Here is a 20,840-nt window from a genome sequence, read left to right as displayed (position 1 = left end):
AGATTTCTTTAACATGGTAATGCAATACCTCAATTTCCCATAATTATTTGCATGACAATGCTTCTAAGGTTTTGCTTGAGCATGAAAGTCTGCAATGCTTCTAAGCTTTGCATTTTTGGTTTTGAAGTTGGATTTTGAAATGTTACATATACAAGTGTGAGTTCGAATATGAAAATACTAAACATACATGGTTTACATTGGTCTTGTGAGCAATAGCATTGACTTTTGGGTTAGTTGTCGGTCATCGTTTTTTCAATAATTTTGTTTATTTAGTTTTTAATTTCACTCCACTATTTTTTTTAAAAAAAATCCGTGATGGTTTTAGTTTCAATACACTCTACTTGCTCTTAAATTTGTAATGATTCTTGTCTATTATGTTTTCTATTTTAACTGAAAACAGTGATGGTTTATTTTTGTAACACCCCAAACCCGATCTAGATATTATGCCAAATCTAGAGTAGTTATCGTAAAATGGTTGAAAATCTAGATTTCGTATATTTTGAAAACGTCGTAAACCCTTATTAAACAAAAACCCAATTTATGAAAAACATATCTTACTTAGTCGTTTTATTGAAAATGATGTTTGTTTACATTTTCTGAAATAGTATATCTTTGCAGAAAAGTGAATTTTGTCGATAAAACATTTAAATAATATTATGCGAAATACGAAAATAAAGTGTAAAGACCCAAAACAATACAAAATGTTCAAACAATCCAAAATTACAAAACTCTCAACCCAAATCAAATAAATCAAATATATGAAAGTGTGGTTATAACCGAGCTCCCATCGCATTGACCCGCCTACGTTTGAGGGTTACCTGAAAGTGACAAACATATAGAAGTGAATTTTCATAACTCAGTGTGTAACTTTAAACCAAATAGAAGTACTGATTTAATTTCAGATTTATAACATAGTAGAGCAGATACAGAACGCATATCATATACAAAATCGGAATCAGATGCAATTTTACAATCCTACCCCTATCTGCTACACACGATCTCCGATCATCCCTACATACCATATAGGGTATTAAATACTCATCTAGCCCTATACATCACTTAGTATCGATATGCCACTTTTCAGAATATTTGCAGTAAAGCTACCAATACATTAGGCGATTTATCGCCGACTACAGAATCAGATATATGTGGCTGAGCCACCAAATGCGGCAGGTTATTACACTACCCACACTTCCTCCATATATCAATTCTCAACTCATATGCAAATACAATACTAACAGATATCAGATATACTTACGATGTACATGCTCAGAATAATATATACAGAACATATATAACATTTTTCAGATTGTGCATAGCATGTTACAATTTTTACTTATCTTATAACATTACAAACAGGCATATATATCAAATTTCACGCTAACGAATGACCAAAATCCATGTTTTATAGCTTAATTATAACAATACTTACAGTCGTAGGGAAAATTTAAAATTTTGGGCCCACATGGCCTAAATAGACCAGACCGTGTGTTTCACACGGTCCAACACATGGCCTATCATGGCCGTGTGTCACAAACGACCTACCACATGGCCATGTGGTGTCGACTTTGCAGTTTTCAGCTTTCGCCGTTCGTTGTTTTCTGTTACGCACCTGACCCAATTTTGATGTAAAAGCCATCACGGAACTCCCATAACCTAAATTCATCATTTAACACACTCAAAACAGTAATAATTATACGAAAACTAAATCAAATATTCAACAAAAATGCCCACATTCGGCTTCCAAAAGCGCTAAAACACTTACACAACAATGAACAACAATAACTTGTCATTTAAGTGGCTGAAGGAACACAAATTTCCTTTCGATCCTCTCCTGGCAGTGCGTAAAATAAACAATTAGAATTTCAACTTCACAACATAAATCCTAAAATACACAAATCCTGACTCTACGAGTAATCACCATATTACTTGATAATATAATTGTGACAAACACAATGCGGAATACAAATCCAATAACACAAGAACAAGAAGGCAAGAACGTTGATAGGACTTATGATAATACAGAATCTAAATATAATACCAAGGAAGGAAGGAATGCAATGGTAGCCTACTTTGACGATGACAGTAAAGAACCAAAAGCAAAGAAAATAATGAAAGGGAAAAAATGGGAAAAAGAAAGAAAAAGAACAATTTGCAATAGCAGAAATTAGAAGTGGCGGCATGAACTTGGGAAATCAGGGAACAATATGAGAAACGGGAAAGAAAGTTTTTTTTTTAAATTAAAAGATAAATAAAATTAAAAATTAAAAATAAAATCCCCATCCTATCTTAATTACCCCTAACCTTATTATTATCCAACTGATTTTCCTTTGTTTTTCCTTTTAGAGTTAAACTTTAACTCAACCATTATTAGTAGTGGAAGGGCTCATAAAAAAAATAGCAAAAATACTTCCATAGTAATTTAAACCTAGACCCATATCACACATTCCAAACCCTTAACCAGTGTAGCAAACATTTATTCACAACACAACTTGACAAATCAAATATTTACACTTTGGGGTGCTACAGTTTTGCTCTAGTTATATTCTGGCGTATTTATGAGATTTACTAAGTAAGGATGCTACAAGATTTATTGGGAACTCAAAGAACCTCGTTAGGGGAGTGATCGCCAAATTGGACTCTAAGATGTAGAGAAAGATATCCATTTGAGTCTTAGCTTTTTGTGTATATGATGCAGTGGGTCTCTAATGGGTTTTGATGATGACAAAGTTAGGATGTAAATATTTGCAGTTTGATCAAGGTGATTTGTAATGCCCAATTTTGACCCGGGCCCACGCAAAAAATATAAACCAAATCAGAAAATAAAAAGTCCAATGAAATAGCAGTCCATTTGCGAATTTCAACCAGCCCAAATCATAAATACCAGACCTAAAATTCCCAAGCCTAAACTATTAACCAAATACCTAGCCCAAAACTAAAATTACCTAAACCCTAAAACTACTGCAAGCCACGCTGCAACTGTGAACCAGCCTCCTCCAAGCGTGCATCACGTGCGCCTCCATGCACCTGCAAAGGACAAACAAACGAGTAGCAAAACAGATAGCAATAGCAAAGAAAGGAGCAACAATAACAGATTGACAGCAACTACTAGCAGTAAATTGGAAGAAAATGTAAAAAATAGAGAAAATTTCATTTTTTTTCTTTCTTTTTCTCGGTTCGGCTATAAAGAGGGCCGATTGAAATCTGTATAAGGGGGTACGAAATCAATAAAAAAAATAGATTGAAGGTAGATTTTCGTTTATTTCCCTTTCTCTTTGTTTCGATTCATTTTTTTTCAAAAAAATAATACAGCTAGTGAATAAAAAGGTAAAAAAGGAAGTCTTACCTCGCGACGCCCTCCTATCTGCGCGAAAAGGAGCCAAAAAGCCCTTTTTGGTAAGGCTTCGACCACCGTTCACGGTGGAATTGTGGCGGAAGAGTGGTGTAGATGCTAGGGCCGGAACCCTAGCAGAGAAACTTTAGTTCTTTTTATTTCTAGAGCTGCAAATGTTTTTTTAAAAGAAAATTTGGTTTAAATAGAGCTTCCATACGACGCCGTTTTGAACAGGGGCTCATAGGCGCCGAAACGGCGCCGTTTAGGTTATGGCCCGCCGCGACCCGACCCGCTTTTAGGGGATCCGCGTGTTTCTGAGTTTCCAGATATTTGTTTCCTTAGTCCTTCCGATTTTGATGCGTACTACAATTCGGCCATTATTTTTTTTATTCGCGAATCGCACCATTTTTTTCTATATTTGCTTCGCTTTAGTCCCTATCGAAAGGTTGCGAGAAGAAGAGACCGGAATATTTTCTAGTTAGATCCATGTTTTTCGCGCGCACTTTAATATGGTCCATGGCATCCTTTCTTTATTTATTATTTTTAACCCCTATGTTTTGCTGTAGTTTCAATTCGATCCTTAACCTTTATTTAAATCATTTTAATATATTCTACATTTTAAACTATTTTATTTTCTATTTTACAGTACTTTATTTAGTTATTTTAAACTTTTGTATATAGTACATATTTAAAATATATATATACGTTATTTTTAGTCTAAATTTTTCTTTATATATGATATTTTAAAATTTATTTATTTTAAAATTTCTCTTTTATATATTATATTAAACTTATTGTGTGTGTTTTTTTAACTTATTTTGTAAATTATTTATTTTAAATTATTCTGCATATTATTTTATCATTAATTTGTTTTATATATTAATCATTCGAAAATTATTTTATATTATTTGCTTTAAATTAATTTATATTGATTATCTAAAACTCATTCTCATATAATATTCATTTAAATTTTTATCACCTATTTAAAGCATTTTACATATCTCATTTTAATTTTTATTTCATTTTAATTTTGTTCATTGCAACTTAATGTACGTATTATACATATATTATTGTATTAAGTTCTCCATTTTATATGTATTACTTATGTAGATTACTATATAGTATTAGCATATTAGTTTTTTTTATATACATTTATTTTAGGATCTTTTTGTACATTATTTATTTTTAACCCTAGTTTTTTTTATCTATTTCAAACTTTTTATATGTATTATCCATTTTAGATTTTTCTTTAATCAAAACGCATAAATAAAAATCTCATTCTCGGGAATTCGATACGTCGTGTCCTAACGTATTGGATATGACATGTCGTTTTCTCGAGATGAAGATTTTTAAAAAATAATAATGAGAGCAATATTCAATGCACGGAATTTTGAGAAATTGTGCCTTAACGTATTGGGCTTCGATTTTTCATCTGACTTAAAGCAATTGAATATCCTTTTTAAACTTCACCGCATGAGTTTTGAAAATCAAAAGACAAGCTTATTCTCGAGGACTAAAAATGTCGTGTCCTAACGTATTGGGTGTGACATTTTATTATTCTGAGACAAGAAGGTCTTTAGCATCCGCTTTGATTTATCCAAGCATCTTTTATAAAATTAACATTAATAAAAAATGGAGGATCGTATTTTTAAATTCTTCACAGATTTTCGATAGTCGGCATTAAGACCTTAATTAATCAATTCGGTACCAATTTTGGGCGTTACGAGGGTGCTAACCCTTCCTCGTGCGTAACCGACTCCCGAACCTATTTTCTCAAATTTCGCAGACCAAAATCATTTTAAGGTGAGCCGATCACACCCTAATAAAGGATCGGTGGTGACTCCAATTTTCATTTTTAAAGTCGAAAACTAATTTTTGTTTATCAAAAAGTGGTTTCGATAGCTTGGCGACTCTGCTGGGGACACTAGAGAGTCAAGCCGTCAAATTGATTGTTTTTGTCGTATGGTTGAAAATTAAAAATTTAATTTGAAAAATACGATCCTTTCACTACATTTATTTGTGGTTGAGTTTTATATATCAGCATCATATTACATAAAAATTGTTTAGTCTTACCCTCTCTAAGTGAAAGTGAGAAACTAGTCTTTCGTGAGGTTTTCACCTCCGTGCAGGATAGTGGATTGCTTTCAGAATACATCTGTACTTATGTCTTCGTGAGATTTTCATCTCCGTGTAGCCATAGGGAAATGTATTCCCCTGAACTGAACTCGGTCTATATGAGCCTATAATGGGTAAGAATCGAGGAATCTGCTAGTTCAGGTACCTTTTCCTTAGAAGCCAAACCACATATAGTGAACCTTGGGAACTTACCCTAGATAGAACTATACCAAACCCCTAGAGGTCACCCGAATAGGTACTCTATTTATTCTCTTGTTTGTTTTACTCTGTACTAACTTGTTTTTGTTGTGTTTTTATTATGATTACATTGCATTTGCATCTTAGAAAAGAGGTGTTGATATAAGTTTGATTACTAAATTAGAGAGCCTGTCATGGAAAACAAATTTCTTGATAAAGTGGAAGGTAATACGATTGCCTGAATATATTCTGAGAAACAGAAGAAGGGTGATGGAAGAACACATGCCTTTATTGCGTGGCCCGAGGATTCAAGCTGATTATTCGAGAGCTGTCGACATTTTAACTTTCATAAAGAAGCTGGTAAGCATTACGAGGATAGGCAGATGATGGATCGCACAAAAAAGAAGATAGTAGTGGCATCCATTGGAAATTCTCGTGATTTGTCTTAAACATCCGGATGAAGAAAAGATTGACGTTGTTTCTTGGAGTATGAGGGCGAGGTTGTACTTGCATCCATTTTATGTAAAGAAATTTGATTTCTAGTAAAATTTTCTACATGAAATCGAATTAGAATCGATGCCTTTTTGCATTCATTTCATGCATCGCATCATATGCATTAAAATCCATTGAAAGAGTCTAAATGATATTCTTCTCGCATTGAAATTGAGTTATTACTATCTTCCTTCACATTTAAAGCGATGTTTTGTTTATTGTTCAATTTTCCCTAAAGATTACGAATTTGGGAAGGAAGAACTAATTCAGTTATGGATGGCTGAAGGTCTTTTAGAGCTTCCAAATGACCATGGTGATATGGAAGAACGAGGTGATGACTATTTTGAAGATATAAGATTGAGGTCATTTTTTCAGCAATCGAATGGAAAGAAATTTAGTTTTGTCATGCATGATCTAATCAGTGATTTGGCTAAATCTATCGCTGGAGGGTTTATTTACAGATTGGAAGGTAATGGTTATTCTTGCGAAATAATCGAAAGGACTCCTCATTTGTCCAATTTCCAAGAATTTTATGATGTGCGACAAAAAAATTAGAGCTTACCTAAAACAAAATGTCTACGTGTTTTCCTAACTGTGAAGACTTCTTCCTATTGTAGTGTTAGCAATATGCTAATGCATGATTTGTTGATGAAATCAAGCTTACGAGTGCTTTCTTTGGCTGGATATAAAAATATCAATGAATTGCCAGAAGATATTGGTAGTTTGAAGCATCTACGAAATTTGAATCTCTCAGAAACTTCAATCAGAAGGTTGCCAAATTCTCTGTGTACATTGGATAATTTGCAAGCATTGACATTACATGAATGCAGGAACCTTGTTGAGTTGCCGAGAGACATGGGGAGACTAATCAACATGCTTTATGTTGTTAGGGGGACAAAGTTAACTAGGATGCTAGAAGGGATGGGTAAGTTGAAAGATATTCGAATCTTAACAGATTTTGTTATAGGTGATCAAACTAGTTCTAGCATTAATGAGTTGGGAAAGCTCAAGCATTTACGGGGAAGACTTGCCATTTCAATACTGGAAATGTTGTAAATGCCAGGGATGCCAAAGATGCCAATTTGTAAGTTTGGTAGAAGTAGATGAGGAAGTTATGTTTAATATTACAGCATTCTACCACCCTACTGATTGGCATCCAAATGAATGATAGCTTATTCTTTTTTATCTATATTTATGGAATATCTTTATCTTTTTATTAAGTAAATTATTTATTGTTTTTATTTAGTATTATTACCATTAACATTAAGGTGTGTATTAAAGTAAAATTATTTAATTGATTTATTTTTTATTTTTTATCCTTTAATTCTTTATTTTTATTTTATTTTTATTTAAAGACATAAATAAATTGCAATACAATGAAATAAAAAAATTATAACTTTTGCTAATACAAAATATTATTTCAAACTTCACCAATGACTTACACCAACCAATTATTCAAATTTATCTTCTTTTTTAATTTTTTTCGAATTGAATCAAGTTTTGTTTATCACTAATAAATGATATTGTTTAATAAATAAAAGATCTTCCATGAAAGTGTTTTTGTAACAACTATTTTTAAAAAAAAGATTAATACAATATCTATATTATTAATAAAATTTTTGCATGTAGGAAAGTATGGAAATGTCTTATCGTAATTATGACAAGTCATATTATTTGAGAGTAATTTAATCTTTTCATTTTAACAAAAACCAATACATATATAGTGAGATTTGAATCCACGCCAATTGGATTTCTAAAACTTCAAGTTTGCCGTTCAACTAAAGTTTTTTTTTTGGGGGTTGAGAAGAGAATGCAAACAATTAAGCTTAATCAAAGGATGTTCTCTAAACAATTGCAACCCATGGTCCTTACTAAAAGATATTTTGCCAATCTATTAACTCTTTTGTTTTCTTCCTTAGTGATGTACTCGATTACCCAGTCTTTTACGTTCTTTAGGAAATGATGGATCCGCTTGATAAGTGCCGACGTAGAAGGTGTTGAAATCGAATCTTGGATAGCTTTAATAGCTTCCAAACTATCTATTTGAATAAACATTGTATTACCTTGCTTCTCTTGCACATGTGTCAGACCATCCAAGATACCCCATAATTTAACCTTAAGGATAGAGCATTTTCTTAACTAATGATTAAAGCCAATGATCCAACCACCATGGTTATCCCTCAAAATTCCTTCTATAGCAGCATAATATGAATCTACTTTAATTGAATCGTCAGTTCATAATTTCATCCACTTGTTTGCCTAGTTAGGTTCTACATTCGCCCTTTGCTTCACGAAAGAATTAGCCTTGGGTAAGGAACATTGTTTTGCCCAACTATATGACCCTTTGATAATCTCTTCTACACCCCATGGAACTCCCTGAAAAATTAGAAACTTTATGACACCCCTATCTTGTCTCCATTGCCAGATTAGGGTTGCGGAGTATTATAAAGCAAAACATAACTACTAACTTTACAACAGAAATAATTAGACAAATTAAATTTTAGCATATAATAACAGAAGGGATGGGTAAGTTGAAAGATAATCGAATCTTAACAGATTTTGTTATAGGTGATCAAACTGGTTCAAGTATTAATGAGTTGGGAAAGATCAAGCATTTACGGGGAAGACTTGCCATTTCAAGACTGATAAATGTTGTAAATGCCAGGGATGCCAAAGATGCCAATTTGAAGGATAAGGTTAACCTTAAGAACTTGAAGTTGACATGGGATGAATATAATGATATTAACGGTGACACAAAGCATGGTAGAGAAGTATTGGAACAACTGGAGCCTAATACAAAATTAAAGCATCTAGTTATTGGAAGTTACAAAGGCAAGAGATTTCCAGAATGGGTGGGGCATTTTTCCTTCTCAAATATGGTATCTTTGAAGTTACAAGACTATTAATTTTGCATATCTTTGCCTCCGCTTGGAAAATTATCATCTTTGAAATCTCTCTCTATTTCTGGGTTCAGCGAAGTTGTAATAGTTGGTGAGGAGTTTTATAGTAATGGACAAGCTTCGACTAAACCATTTGGATCTCTTGAAATCCTAGTGTTTGAGAAAAATGGCTGGGTAGGAAGAATGGTTGTGTAGGAGTGATGAAGCTTTCTCCTTTCTGCAAGAGCTACGCACCAGGGATTGTCCAAATCTAATCAAGTCTATACCCACACACCTCCCCTTTTTAAAGAAATTAGTGATTGCAAATTGTGAGAAGCTTGAATTGTTTCTCCCAAGGACACCAAGCATTTGTGAACTTAATTTAAACGAATGCAACGCATTGTAGTTAGAGCCATTGCCTTGTGGGCTTCAAGAGTTGGGAATTGAAGGTTCGAATATGAATGATTCCATATTGGAACAGATGTTACAACATTGCACTCATCTTGACAAGCTAACTATCTCTGGTTTTTCTAATATCAAATCCCTTCCTGAGGATAGTGTGTCTAGTACACTTAAAAAACTGAAGATCGAGTAGTGCGAAGCTTTTGATCATTCCAAAATCTTATTGTATACGTCCCTTGAATCTTTGGAGATAACATATACGAAGTGGTCAACTGGAATCTTTCCCATTAGGATCGCTTCCTATGCTAAAGTATGTTGATATTGCTGAATGTGAAGACTTGAAGTTTATTAGTCTTGTCTATTTTTGATAATCTATCTCTAAATGTTGGTAAACATAAAAAAAACATGTAAATATTTTTTCATTCATAGAGAACCATTTGCCTTGATTAAAATTTTTTATAAGTTATTTATAATCATTTGGAACATTTTAAAATGGGTTCTAAGTGGTCGGGGTTGCTCAGGACCAAGTGCGGGTGACCAAGGATTAAAATGACTCAAAAAAGGGAGGAAACCCTGACTAGTCTAATTGTATCGCTACAAGTTTCTATTGTCATTTAATTTTGGATATTGACTTACTTGTACCGATACATCTGGCCTTTTATATCGAAATAAGTTTACCGAAACAAAAAAAACCTCCCCTACACTCACCTGTTTTGACAATACCAATTCATTTTCAAGACTTATGAGACTTAAAATTCATGTTCCAAACATCATTTATGCTTGTCAAAACACATCCAATGATATGACCACTGTAACACCCCTAACCCGTATCCGTCGCCGAATTAGGGTTACGAGGCAGTACTGGACAAAACACAACTCATTACAGGCGTTCAGTAGAATTCAAGAATTTAACATTTATATTCAATTCGTTTGAATACAGGTTTAAATCAACTATTTCCAAATCAAAATATAAGCATTGTATATATATATATTCAAATATATTAAACTTAGTCTAATTTTAAGTAAGTATAATTATAAATTCTACTTTAACCTTTTAAAACAAAACATAACATTTTTATCCCGTTAAACCATAAGAAAATAAGCCATTTTCGTATGGCTATTAATTATATATACAGTACATAAAAGTACGACTTCCAAAACATTATCTAGCCTATACATGCCATAAGTTAAAATTTAAACATTTTAATATCGAGACAATAGATAGAGTGATGATCTTTGCTGATGATCCCTGAGCCTACATCTTTGCTTTTATCTATAAAACAAATGGACGTAAACTAACAAAGTAAGCTTTTATTGCTTAATAAGTCTTTACCATATCTATAATACATATAACAGAATCATATAATTCCTTAAGTAAATTTATTGAGATCACAAATACCAAATATAATTACTATTCAAACATTGCTATCTTAAGTCATTTTGTTGATAGCTAAAATAATGTATATTTAATTAATACATATAAGCGAACATGTGTATATTCATTATATGCATATAACCAAGTTATAAACATACTCACTAACTGCATATACTGATTGTTAGTGTACTTATCGCTTGCAGTTCATCGAATGCATTTATATATATAATTATTCAAATACATATGCCAAAAGCATATATTTATACTTATCAACTACATGTGCCGAATGCACATATATACTTATAATCCACATATGCCGAATGCAGACATATATATATCCAACAATTTCATAACAACCAATATACGTACTTACTCACTAAACACAAAGATCCGAACGTTTATATACTTGTCAAATACATAGAAACAAATGTTCATATATTTATCCATTACATATAACCAAAAATATATATATACCCAATGCATATAATCACTTAATTTAAACAGATTCACCGGCACTTAGCCTATTAGGCTTAAAGATTGATTCTGATTACCGGCACTCAGCCTGCTAGGCTTATAACTTGATTCAGATAACCGGTACTTAGCCTGCTCGACTTATAGCCTGATTCAGTTCACCGGCACTTAGCCTGCTAGGTTTTAAAATCTGATTCAGTACACCGGCTTTTAGCCTGCTAGACTTATAGTCCGAAATGTTTCACTGGCATCAAGCTTGCTAGACATAAAGTCTGAATTATCTCTGTAATACCCCCTACCCGTATTCGTCGCCAAACCAGGGTATGAGGCATTACCAGATTTTATCGAATAAATTTTTTGCAAAATCCCAATTTTTTTTATTTTTCTTTAACTCAATATAACCCCTTTATAAATATCTAATATTCCCTGCAATTTTAAACCGAGACCAATCCAACACAACCAATTCATTTCAACATATTTTCAAGATAGATTTAACATGTTCAATAGATAACCTCATCACATACCAAAACCAAAATTTGTTAGGCATACCAATGGCTAACCACACATTCATTTCATATTAACATTTACTTTACTAGCTTATACATGCCATTGATTTCCAAAATAAAGTTTCTTTATGTACCGAGATCTTGAGGTTGATAGTGTGATGCGTCTTCGACCAAATCCAACCTTCAAGCTCTTAACACTACAAAACAGGGGAAAATGAAACAGGGTAAGCACTTTGTGCTTAGTAAGCTCATGCAACAAGAATTATACTTACCATAGTTATACATCCATCATTTAATAACACAAGCACACATCCAATTCACATAAACATATACCTATCACATACAAACTCAACTTTTGCATTAGTTAAGTAACATCATATAAATTCATTACATAGCTAAATGATGGATGAGCTCATCAATTCCTTATTTTCCATTCCATTGTTATTTTTCCATATTTATCCCTTTGAATTTCTTGGAATTTCGATGGATTTTCAGAGGTACACTTTAGTGTACAATTCCGGGTCCATCAATTCATATTCATGTGCGCACATTTCCATTTCAGAGAGCATACTCCCGAAAACCTCATCCTTACAGCGTGATTACCAGTCCAGGCTAAATCCCCTGCAACGACAATTACTCTAATGAGCTTGGATCTGAATTACCAGTCCAGGCTAAATTCAGACCCTAATTCAGATTACCCATCCAGGCTAAATCCATTTTCCACATATTCTTCAGGAGGGCTATATCAGGATAGGATCACCTGTCCGGGCTAGATCCTTTTTACCGTCAATTCCTTTTTAGAGATCCATCGAATTTTCCTTCCATTCAACCGGGATTTCTTCCCCTTTTTATCAAATATATCAATGTTTCATCAATTTTCATACAATGAACATTCAAATAATATTCACATCAATAACAAACATTCCAAGCATTTAAGAATATAATTCAAGTTACACTAACTTACCTCAATACTTGTTCGTAAATAAAAATCTACTAATCCCGAACTTTTTATTTTCCTCGAACTAGCTTCGTATTTGAATTTTCTGGATCTAAATAAATAAATTTAATCATTAATCTAATACATTTCATGTTCATATGTAACATTCTCTATAATTCCATTATTGTTTATAGTGCATTCAAAGCTGTCTCACTGAGTCATAGTCACTAAATTATTTATATCTTGAGCTACGAAACTCTAAATTAAAATCCGCCAATTTTCCCCAAAACTATACTCACATATATTCTTACCATAAAATTTCAGAATTTTTGGTTTATCTAATAAGTACAGTTTATTCTTTAAATTTTCCCCTGTTTCACTGTTTGACAGTTCTGACCCTTGTTCACTTAAAATTAATTATCTCATTATACAGAATTCGGATGATGTTTCCGTTTATTTCTTATAAAATTAGACTCATTAAGTATTCTAAGCATATAAATTATAACTCATAATCATTTTTTGTAAAATTTTTGATGATTTTCCAAAGTCAGAACAGGGGAACCCGAATTCATTCTGACCTTGTCCTACAAAATCTATTATATCTCATGATTCACAATTCCATTGATTATACCGTTTCTTCTATGAGAACTACACTCAATAAGCTTTAATTCCATATTTTTTTCATTCTCTAATTCAATTTCAAAAATTTATTGTGATTTTTCAAAGTTAACCTACTGCTGCTGTCCAAACTATTTTAGTGCATAAGGTTAATTACCATTTTTCCCTAAGCTTTCAATAAATGATAATTTCATCCCTGCTCAAGTAACCTCTCAATTGAGCTGATTTTTCTCAATTAACACATTATTCCATCATGTTATGCTACTTTATAACCTTTGGACATCATAATTTTAGCAGAAGACTTTAATTCCAAACTTTTTCACAATTAGGTCCTACAAATCAATTTCTATTGAAATTACCTAATAAAATCATCTCATAAACAAATTAAAGCTTCAATTTCATGCTATTTCATCATAAACTTACAGCACTCAACCATGGTGACTTTCAATTTTCATCCATGAAATCAAAAACTAATGAATTTAGTAATAGGACCTAGTTGTAAAAGCCTTAAAAACATAAAAATTACAAGAAAAAGGTAAGGATTAACTCACTTGGTGCAAAAATTATGTAAAAGCAGCTTGAATAAACCCCTAGGACGTTTTTGGCTGGTGATATTGAAGAAACTATGAAGAAAACTCTAGATATTCCAATTTGGTCCCATTTTTATGTTAGTAAAATTTGTTATTTTTCCATTTTACCCTTATTTCACTAATTCCCTGATTTTTCTCAGCGTATGCCGCCCAAAATATCTCCTTTTAGCCTATTTACAATTTATGTACCTCCTCATTTAACAATTGAGCTATTTAATCCTTCTAGTAACTTTTACACCCTTTTCAATTTAGTCCTTTTTACTTAATTGACCACCCAAACATTAAAATTTCCGAACGAAATTTTAATATCTTATTACTAACACTTCATAAATATTTATAAAAATATGTTTGACTCGGTTTTATGAGATCGAGGTCTCGATACCTTGTTTTTACCCAATTTCTTCAATAATTTCTTTTTCTAACTAACCACTAAATCGATAAAATTTTTCTATCGATATTTTCATACAATTTTCCTATCATATCAATATTCATGCAAAAATATTAAAATAAATTTATCTTTAAATCGGATTTGTGGTTACGAAACCACAATTCTGATAACTTTGAATTTGGGCCATTACAATCTCACTAGTGATAAGCCTTCTAGACTCTGAGCCTAAAATCTCATTTCACATAAGTTGTAACTCATATTCAAACTATACATGTATATAAAATCCATACATAAAAATTCAACCCTAAATTTATAACTTATATTCTTGAACCACATGGATATATAAAGTTCAATCACCAAATCCAACATTAATATCTCAATGATTCAACCAAATACATTTGTATATAACTTCATGCTTTAGATACTACTACTAATATCATACTATTTAACTTATAACATACTATGTACATTTAACATTCGAATCTCACATATATCTATATAATTTCATACCCCATTTCAATACAAAAACTTATACATGTACATATATACATATTCGAATCTAACATATATACATATATAATTTTATACTTACATTCGGAACAAGTACTTATACTTGTATACACATACATTTTCGAATTTAACATATACATATATAATTTCATACTTATACTCAATATAAGCAATTATACATATGTATACATGCTTATTCGATCCAAACATATACAAATATATTATACATATTTATATGTAACATCCATACTTTTAATAAAATCCAATAATTTATACTCATATATACATACCTATTCGAACCTCTTGTAAACATATATAACATTCAACATTAGCTAAATTCAAGAACTTATACATGTATATACATATATTATCCACTATTAGTTCTATATTATTGAACTTTAAACAAACTTTAGCTAACATATATGTTGCATCATTAATATCAACTTACCAAAGTAAATTCTTGTATTCGGCTATCAGTAATAAAATTTCAAGTTTCATTCAATTTGAATATATTAAGTTTCACCTTATCATATGTAAAATAAATATAATAAGCATATATTTAATTTAGATAACATTTAATTGCTAATTAACTTACCTCGGATATCGAAGGACACGTTCGACTATTCGACTACTTTCGTTTTCCCCCGATCCAATTCCGTTTTCTTCGTTTATTGATCTAAACATATTCAAATTTAGCCTTTTTATTCATCAAATCATTCTATTAAATCCAAAAATACATAAATGGTAAATTACCATTTTGCCCCTAACACTTTACACTTTTTACAATTTAGTCTTTTTTGCACAAAACACAAAATACACAAAATTTAATCACACCATACTAGGGCCGTATGGTCCTAGTGTTCATACAAGTCCACAAATTTCATTTATTTCACATTTTAGTCCCTCAAAAATTTATTTTCACAATTTAGCCCTAATTACTCAATTTCACCAAAAATTCAAAGACAAAACATGTTAATCTTTCACATATCTTTCATTTTTCATCATCAACTATCACAAAGCTCAAGCACTCATCAATGACACATTTAAAAATCATCAAAATTCACAAAATTAAGACATGGGTTTTGAAGTATTCAAAGCAACGATCTCAAAAATGTAAAAATTATCAAAAATCGAACAAAAACTAACCTTGAATTAGCTTCAAAAGATGGCCGAACCTAGCTTAGGTTTCTTTCTTTTTCTTTTCTCTAGTTTTGGTCAAAATAAGATGAAAATGTGGCTTTTAATTTGTTTTTATTTTAATATATTAACTTTATAATATATATTAACTTTATAATATAATACATTATTATAACCTTTATACATAATATAAAAAGTATAAATTATAAGCATAATGCCGTCCACTATTTTGATTAATGGCCTAATTACCTATAAAGGACTTCACATTATAAAGACATTAGCAAGTTACCACTTTACACATTAATTAGTCAATTTCACATTTCACGTGATTAAGTCCTTTTATTAAATTAAGCACACAAACAATAAAATTAATTCACGAAACTTTCACACATGTAAATTAACACATAATAAACACAAAAAATAATATTAAAATATTTTTTAGACTCAAATTCATGGTCCTGAAACCATTATGTCCGATTATGGCCAAAATCAGGTTGTGACAACTCTCCCCCTTAGGGATTTTCGTCCCCGAAAATCTTACGGGTGAATAGGTTTGGATAAAGCTCTTTCATTGCATCCATAGGTTCCTTATTTGCTTCTTCGACTCCGTGTTTAAGCCACAGTACTTTAACTAATGGAATTCTCTTGTTTCGTAACTCTTTAACTTCACGAGCCAAAGTACGAATCGGTTCTTCTTCATATGACATATCAGATTTAATCTCAATTTCTAACGGGCTAATCACATGTGAAGGATCAGATTGGTATCTACAAAGCATTGAAACATGAAATACATTGTGAATTTTTTTCTAGCTCAGGTGGCAACAACAATCTATAAGCTACCGGCCCAATACGCTCTATAATATCATAAGGTCCAATGAATCTCGGACTCAATTTCCCTCTACGACCGAATCTAAGCATTTTCCTCCACGGCGAGACCTTCAAAAACACTTTATCTCCGATCTGAAACTCTATATCCTTTCTTTTCAAGTTTGCATATGATTTTGACGGTCTGATGCTGCTTTCTGACTATCCCGAATCACTTTCACTTTCTGCTCAGTTTCTTTAATTAAATCAACCTCGTGTATCTTATTCTCTCTAAGTTCGGTCCAATACAATGGTGCACGATATTTACGACCGTATAAAGCCTCATAAGGTGCCATTTTGATGCTAGATTGAAAGCTATTATTATATGTAAATTCAATCAAAGGTAAGTATCGTTCTCACGTACCTTCAAACTCAAGAATGCAACATCTCAACATATCCTCAAGTATCTGAATAATTTTTGCAAACTGACTATCTGTTTACGGATGGAAAGCTATACTGAAGTGTAGTTTCGTACCTAAAGCATATTGCTGTTTCTTCCAAAACCGCGATGTAAACCTCGGGTCTCTATCCAAAACAATAGAAATAGGTACACCATACAACCTTGCAATCTGAGAAACATATAACTCAACTAGCTTATCAAGTGAATAATCTGTACGAACTGGAAGAAAATGTACCGATTTAGTCAATCTATCCACTACAAGCCAAATATCATCTTTCTTGCTCGGTGTCAACAGTAAACCAGATACACAGTCCATCGTGACTCTGTCCCATTTCCATTCAGGTATCATGGTCGACTGAAGCAACCCTAAAGGTACCTAATGCTCATCTTTTACTTGCTGACATATTAAACACTTCGAAATAAAGTCAGAAATGTCTCGTTTCATACTGCGCCACCAATAGTGCTGTTTTAGATCATTATACATTTTCGTGCTATCCGGATGAATGGATAATCGACTATTATGAGCTTCATTCAAGATCATCTGAATTAACTCTAAATTTTTCGGAACACATAATCAGTTTTTGAATCTCAAACAATTCTCAACATCAACCACAAACTCTTAATCAATATCCGAATCACATTTTGCAATTAAATCCTCATCGGCTTTCTGAGCTTCACAAATCTGTTGCATAAATAATGGTTTTGCTTTCAACTCAGCTATTATCATATCATCATCAGACATAACTATATGTGCATTCATTGCACGCAAATCAAACAGTGATTTTTGACTTAAAGCATCAACGACAACATTAGCTTTTCCCGGATGATAATCAATCACGAGGTCGTAATCTTTAAGCAACTCTAACCATTGACGCTGTCTCAGATTCAAATTTTTCTTTGTCAGTCACTTTACTATTAATCACATATGCAAAGTAAGCTTGGCAGCCCTTTCTCACATACTTCAGAGCTAACATCGAAGATATCACAGTGGGTAAACCATTCAAATCATTAGATTCAACCCAAAAAATCTTATCATTCTGACATCTCAAGTCAATAGTCTTCCTTTTACAATTTACCACAGCATCGTGTAAAGTCAACCAGTCCATACCCAGAATAATATCAAACTTGTCAAATGGCAACAACATCAAATCAGTATAAAAATATGAATCTAGAATCATCAACGGACAATTCTTGCACACTTTGTCAACCAAAACACACCGGCCCAAGGGGTTCGATACTTTAATTATAGACTCAGTAGACTCTACAAGAAAAGTCTTACTGAATACTAAAGTTTTACACACATATGAATGAGTTGAACCAGGATCAATCAATGCAATAACATTAGTATCATAAAGAATGAAAGTACCGGTAATGACATCTGGGGAAGAAGCCTCTTCTCGAGCGCGTATAGCATATGCTCTGACAGGTGCACGAGCTTCAAATCGAACTGTCGTATCTTTTGTCCCTCTCTGACTACCACGTACATTACCTGTATGCCTGGGTGGTCTACCTCTCACTGACATATTACTCGGTCCGGTATTCTATATAGTGTTTTGTTCAGCTAATATCGGGCACTCCCAAATAAAATGATCCTTCGATCCGCACTTAAAACAAGACCAATCATGTAATCTACAATCTTCAGGATGCCACTTTCGACAATGCTTGCACTCAAATCTATTTTGTCAAACATTGCTAACACTAGCAATTGAAGTGGCTCGTGAACTCATAGGAGGTCGATCTCGATCTTGGCTAGAAAAGCCTGCAGTAGCTTTAGATCGACTATGATCATCTCTGGATTTCTTTGAGGTCGACTGAAATGATTTACTGAATGTTCTTTTTCGGGAATCTCTAGCTTCAAAGTCAACTTTTCTCTTCTCTTTCCCAAGCTCTTCAACTTTGCAAGCTCGTTCAACAAGTATCACAAACTTTTTTATCTCAAGTATGCCAACTAACATTTTAATGTCTTCATTCAACCCATCTTCAAATCTCTTACACATAATAGCTTCAGTAGTCACACTCTCTCGGGCATATCTGCTAAGTCGCACAAATTCCCGCTCATATTCAGTGGTAGTCATACGACCCTGTTTAAGTTCAAGAAATTCTTTACGTTTCTAATCAATGAATCTCTTACTAATATATTTCTTGCGAAACTCTGTCTGAAAGAATTCCCAGGTGACACTGTAACACCCCCGAACCTGTGTCCATCGCCGATTAGAGTTATGAGGCATTACCGATTAAAACCCAACTCAGAACTGTCTTTTATTTTATAATTTATTCATAAATTAGACTAATTCAATCACGAAATTTCATTCCATATATATATTATTATTATTTTAATTACATTCAAATAGTATTTATTCACTCGCTCGATAAGTCATCTCATATATATATAAATATATATATATAAGCACATAACCAATTAAAATCAAACATGTATCATTAATCAAATTACATGTACCAACCATGTTTCAAAATTCAACCATATCATTCTTATTTACCTAATCAAATTTGATATCATTCAAATTCTTAAAACATTTCCCAGCATATATGATTATATATCATAAACCAAGCATATATCAAAACATCTATTTGTACACATTTATTTCATTTCAATTTACTAACTATACTACATATTACAACATAGGTTGGGCAGCATATATATATACCAAATTGGACAGTATTTTTACACCAAAATTGGACAGTATATATACACCAAATTGGACAGCATTTATACATCAAAATTGGACAGCATATATACACCAAATTGGACAGCATTTATACACCAAAATTAGACAGCATTTATACACCAAATTGGGCAACATATATATATATATCAAATTGGACAGCATTTATACACCAAAACTGGATAGCATTTATACACCAATTTGGGCAGCATATATATATCAAATTGGACAGCATTTTTACACCAAAATTGGACTGCATATAGACACCAAATTAGGCAGCATTTATACATCAAAATTGGACAGCATTTATACACCAATTTGGGTAGCATATATATATATATATCAGATTGGACTGCATTTATACACCAAAATTGGACAGCATTTATACATCAATTTGGGCAGCATATATATATATATAATTGGACAGCATTTTTACACCAAAATTGGACTGCATATAGACACCAAATTAGGCAGCATTTATACATCAAAATTGGACAACATTTATACACCAATTTGGGCAGCATATATATATATATCAAATTGGACATGAATCGAATCATAACAATCCACATTTGTAAATCCTACCACAAATATATATATCATGAAGCATAATTTTTCCAACATGAACATATACCATGACCGAACATAAAAAAAAACATAAACATCATTTCTAGCCATTTTTGCATGGTTTTATATTTACAATTTCAAAATCAACCTAGACAAGTACTAGCCTATACATGCCATATGTTCAAAATTTAGAACTTTCAAAATACCGAGATAGAGGTCGATAGTGTGACGGACTTCCATAACGATCCCTGAGCTCGTAAACAACTTTCAAAATCTATAAAACAAAGAACAAACATACACACATTAAGCTTTTATAGCTTAGTAAGTCATAAGCAAATAAATCATTTAAATGACATTTATAATATAATTTAGC

The 20,840-nt window shown here is 32.2% G+C and overlaps 1 protein-coding gene and 1 long non-coding RNA gene across 3 annotated transcripts; one reads left to right on the top strand and one right to left on the bottom strand.

The window, feature by feature from the left end:
- Nucleotides 1–605: 605 nt before the first annotated feature.
- On the bottom strand, nt 606–3,482 carry LOC121217962 (uncharacterized). Of its 2 annotated transcripts, XR_005914230.1 has the most exons (5): nt 3,347–3,482; nt 2,946–3,027; nt 1,766–1,834; nt 1,433–1,656; nt 606–818 (listed from the first exon to the last, which is right to left on the bottom strand). It is a non-coding gene; the product is annotated as an uncharacterized lncRNA (long non-coding RNA). The 2 variants fall into 2 exon arrangements; XR_005914231.1 differs by lacking the exons at nt 2,946–3,027; nt 3,347–3,482 and adding an exon at nt 2,042–2,195 and having other exon boundaries at nt 608–818.
- A 2,933-nt stretch (nt 3,483–6,415) lies between these two features.
- On the top strand, nt 6,416–7,195 carry LOC107902437 (putative disease resistance protein At3g14460). The gene is made up of 2 exons (XM_016828620.1): nt 6,416–6,501; nt 6,757–7,195. The coding sequence occupies exons 1-2, from the start codon at nt 6,416–6,418 to the stop codon at nt 7,193–7,195; spliced, it is 525 nt and encodes a 174-aa protein (XP_016684109.1).
- Nucleotides 7,196–20,840: the final 13,645 nt, after the last annotated feature.

The sequence above is a fragment of the Gossypium hirsutum genome, chromosome D05 (assembly GCF_007990345.1).
Source record: "Gossypium hirsutum isolate 1008001.06 chromosome D05, Gossypium_hirsutum_v2.1, whole genome shotgun sequence".
NCBI lineage: Eukaryota > Viridiplantae > Streptophyta > Magnoliopsida > Malvales > Malvaceae > Gossypium > Gossypium hirsutum.
Note: the sequence above shows the minus strand (reverse complement) of the source record. Positions and strands in the feature narration are given on the sequence as shown.

Bases quoted from the DNA above. Each gene is read 5' to 3' on its own strand.
- LOC107902437 (XM_016828620.1), top strand. From the start codon at position 6,416: ATGGCTGAAGGTCTTTTAGAGCTTCCAAATGACCATGGTGATATGGAA. The intron at 6,502-6,756 runs GTCATTTTTTCA...TTCCTATTGTAG, and splicing joins TTTGAAGATATAAGATTGAG to TGTTAGCAATATGCTAATGC.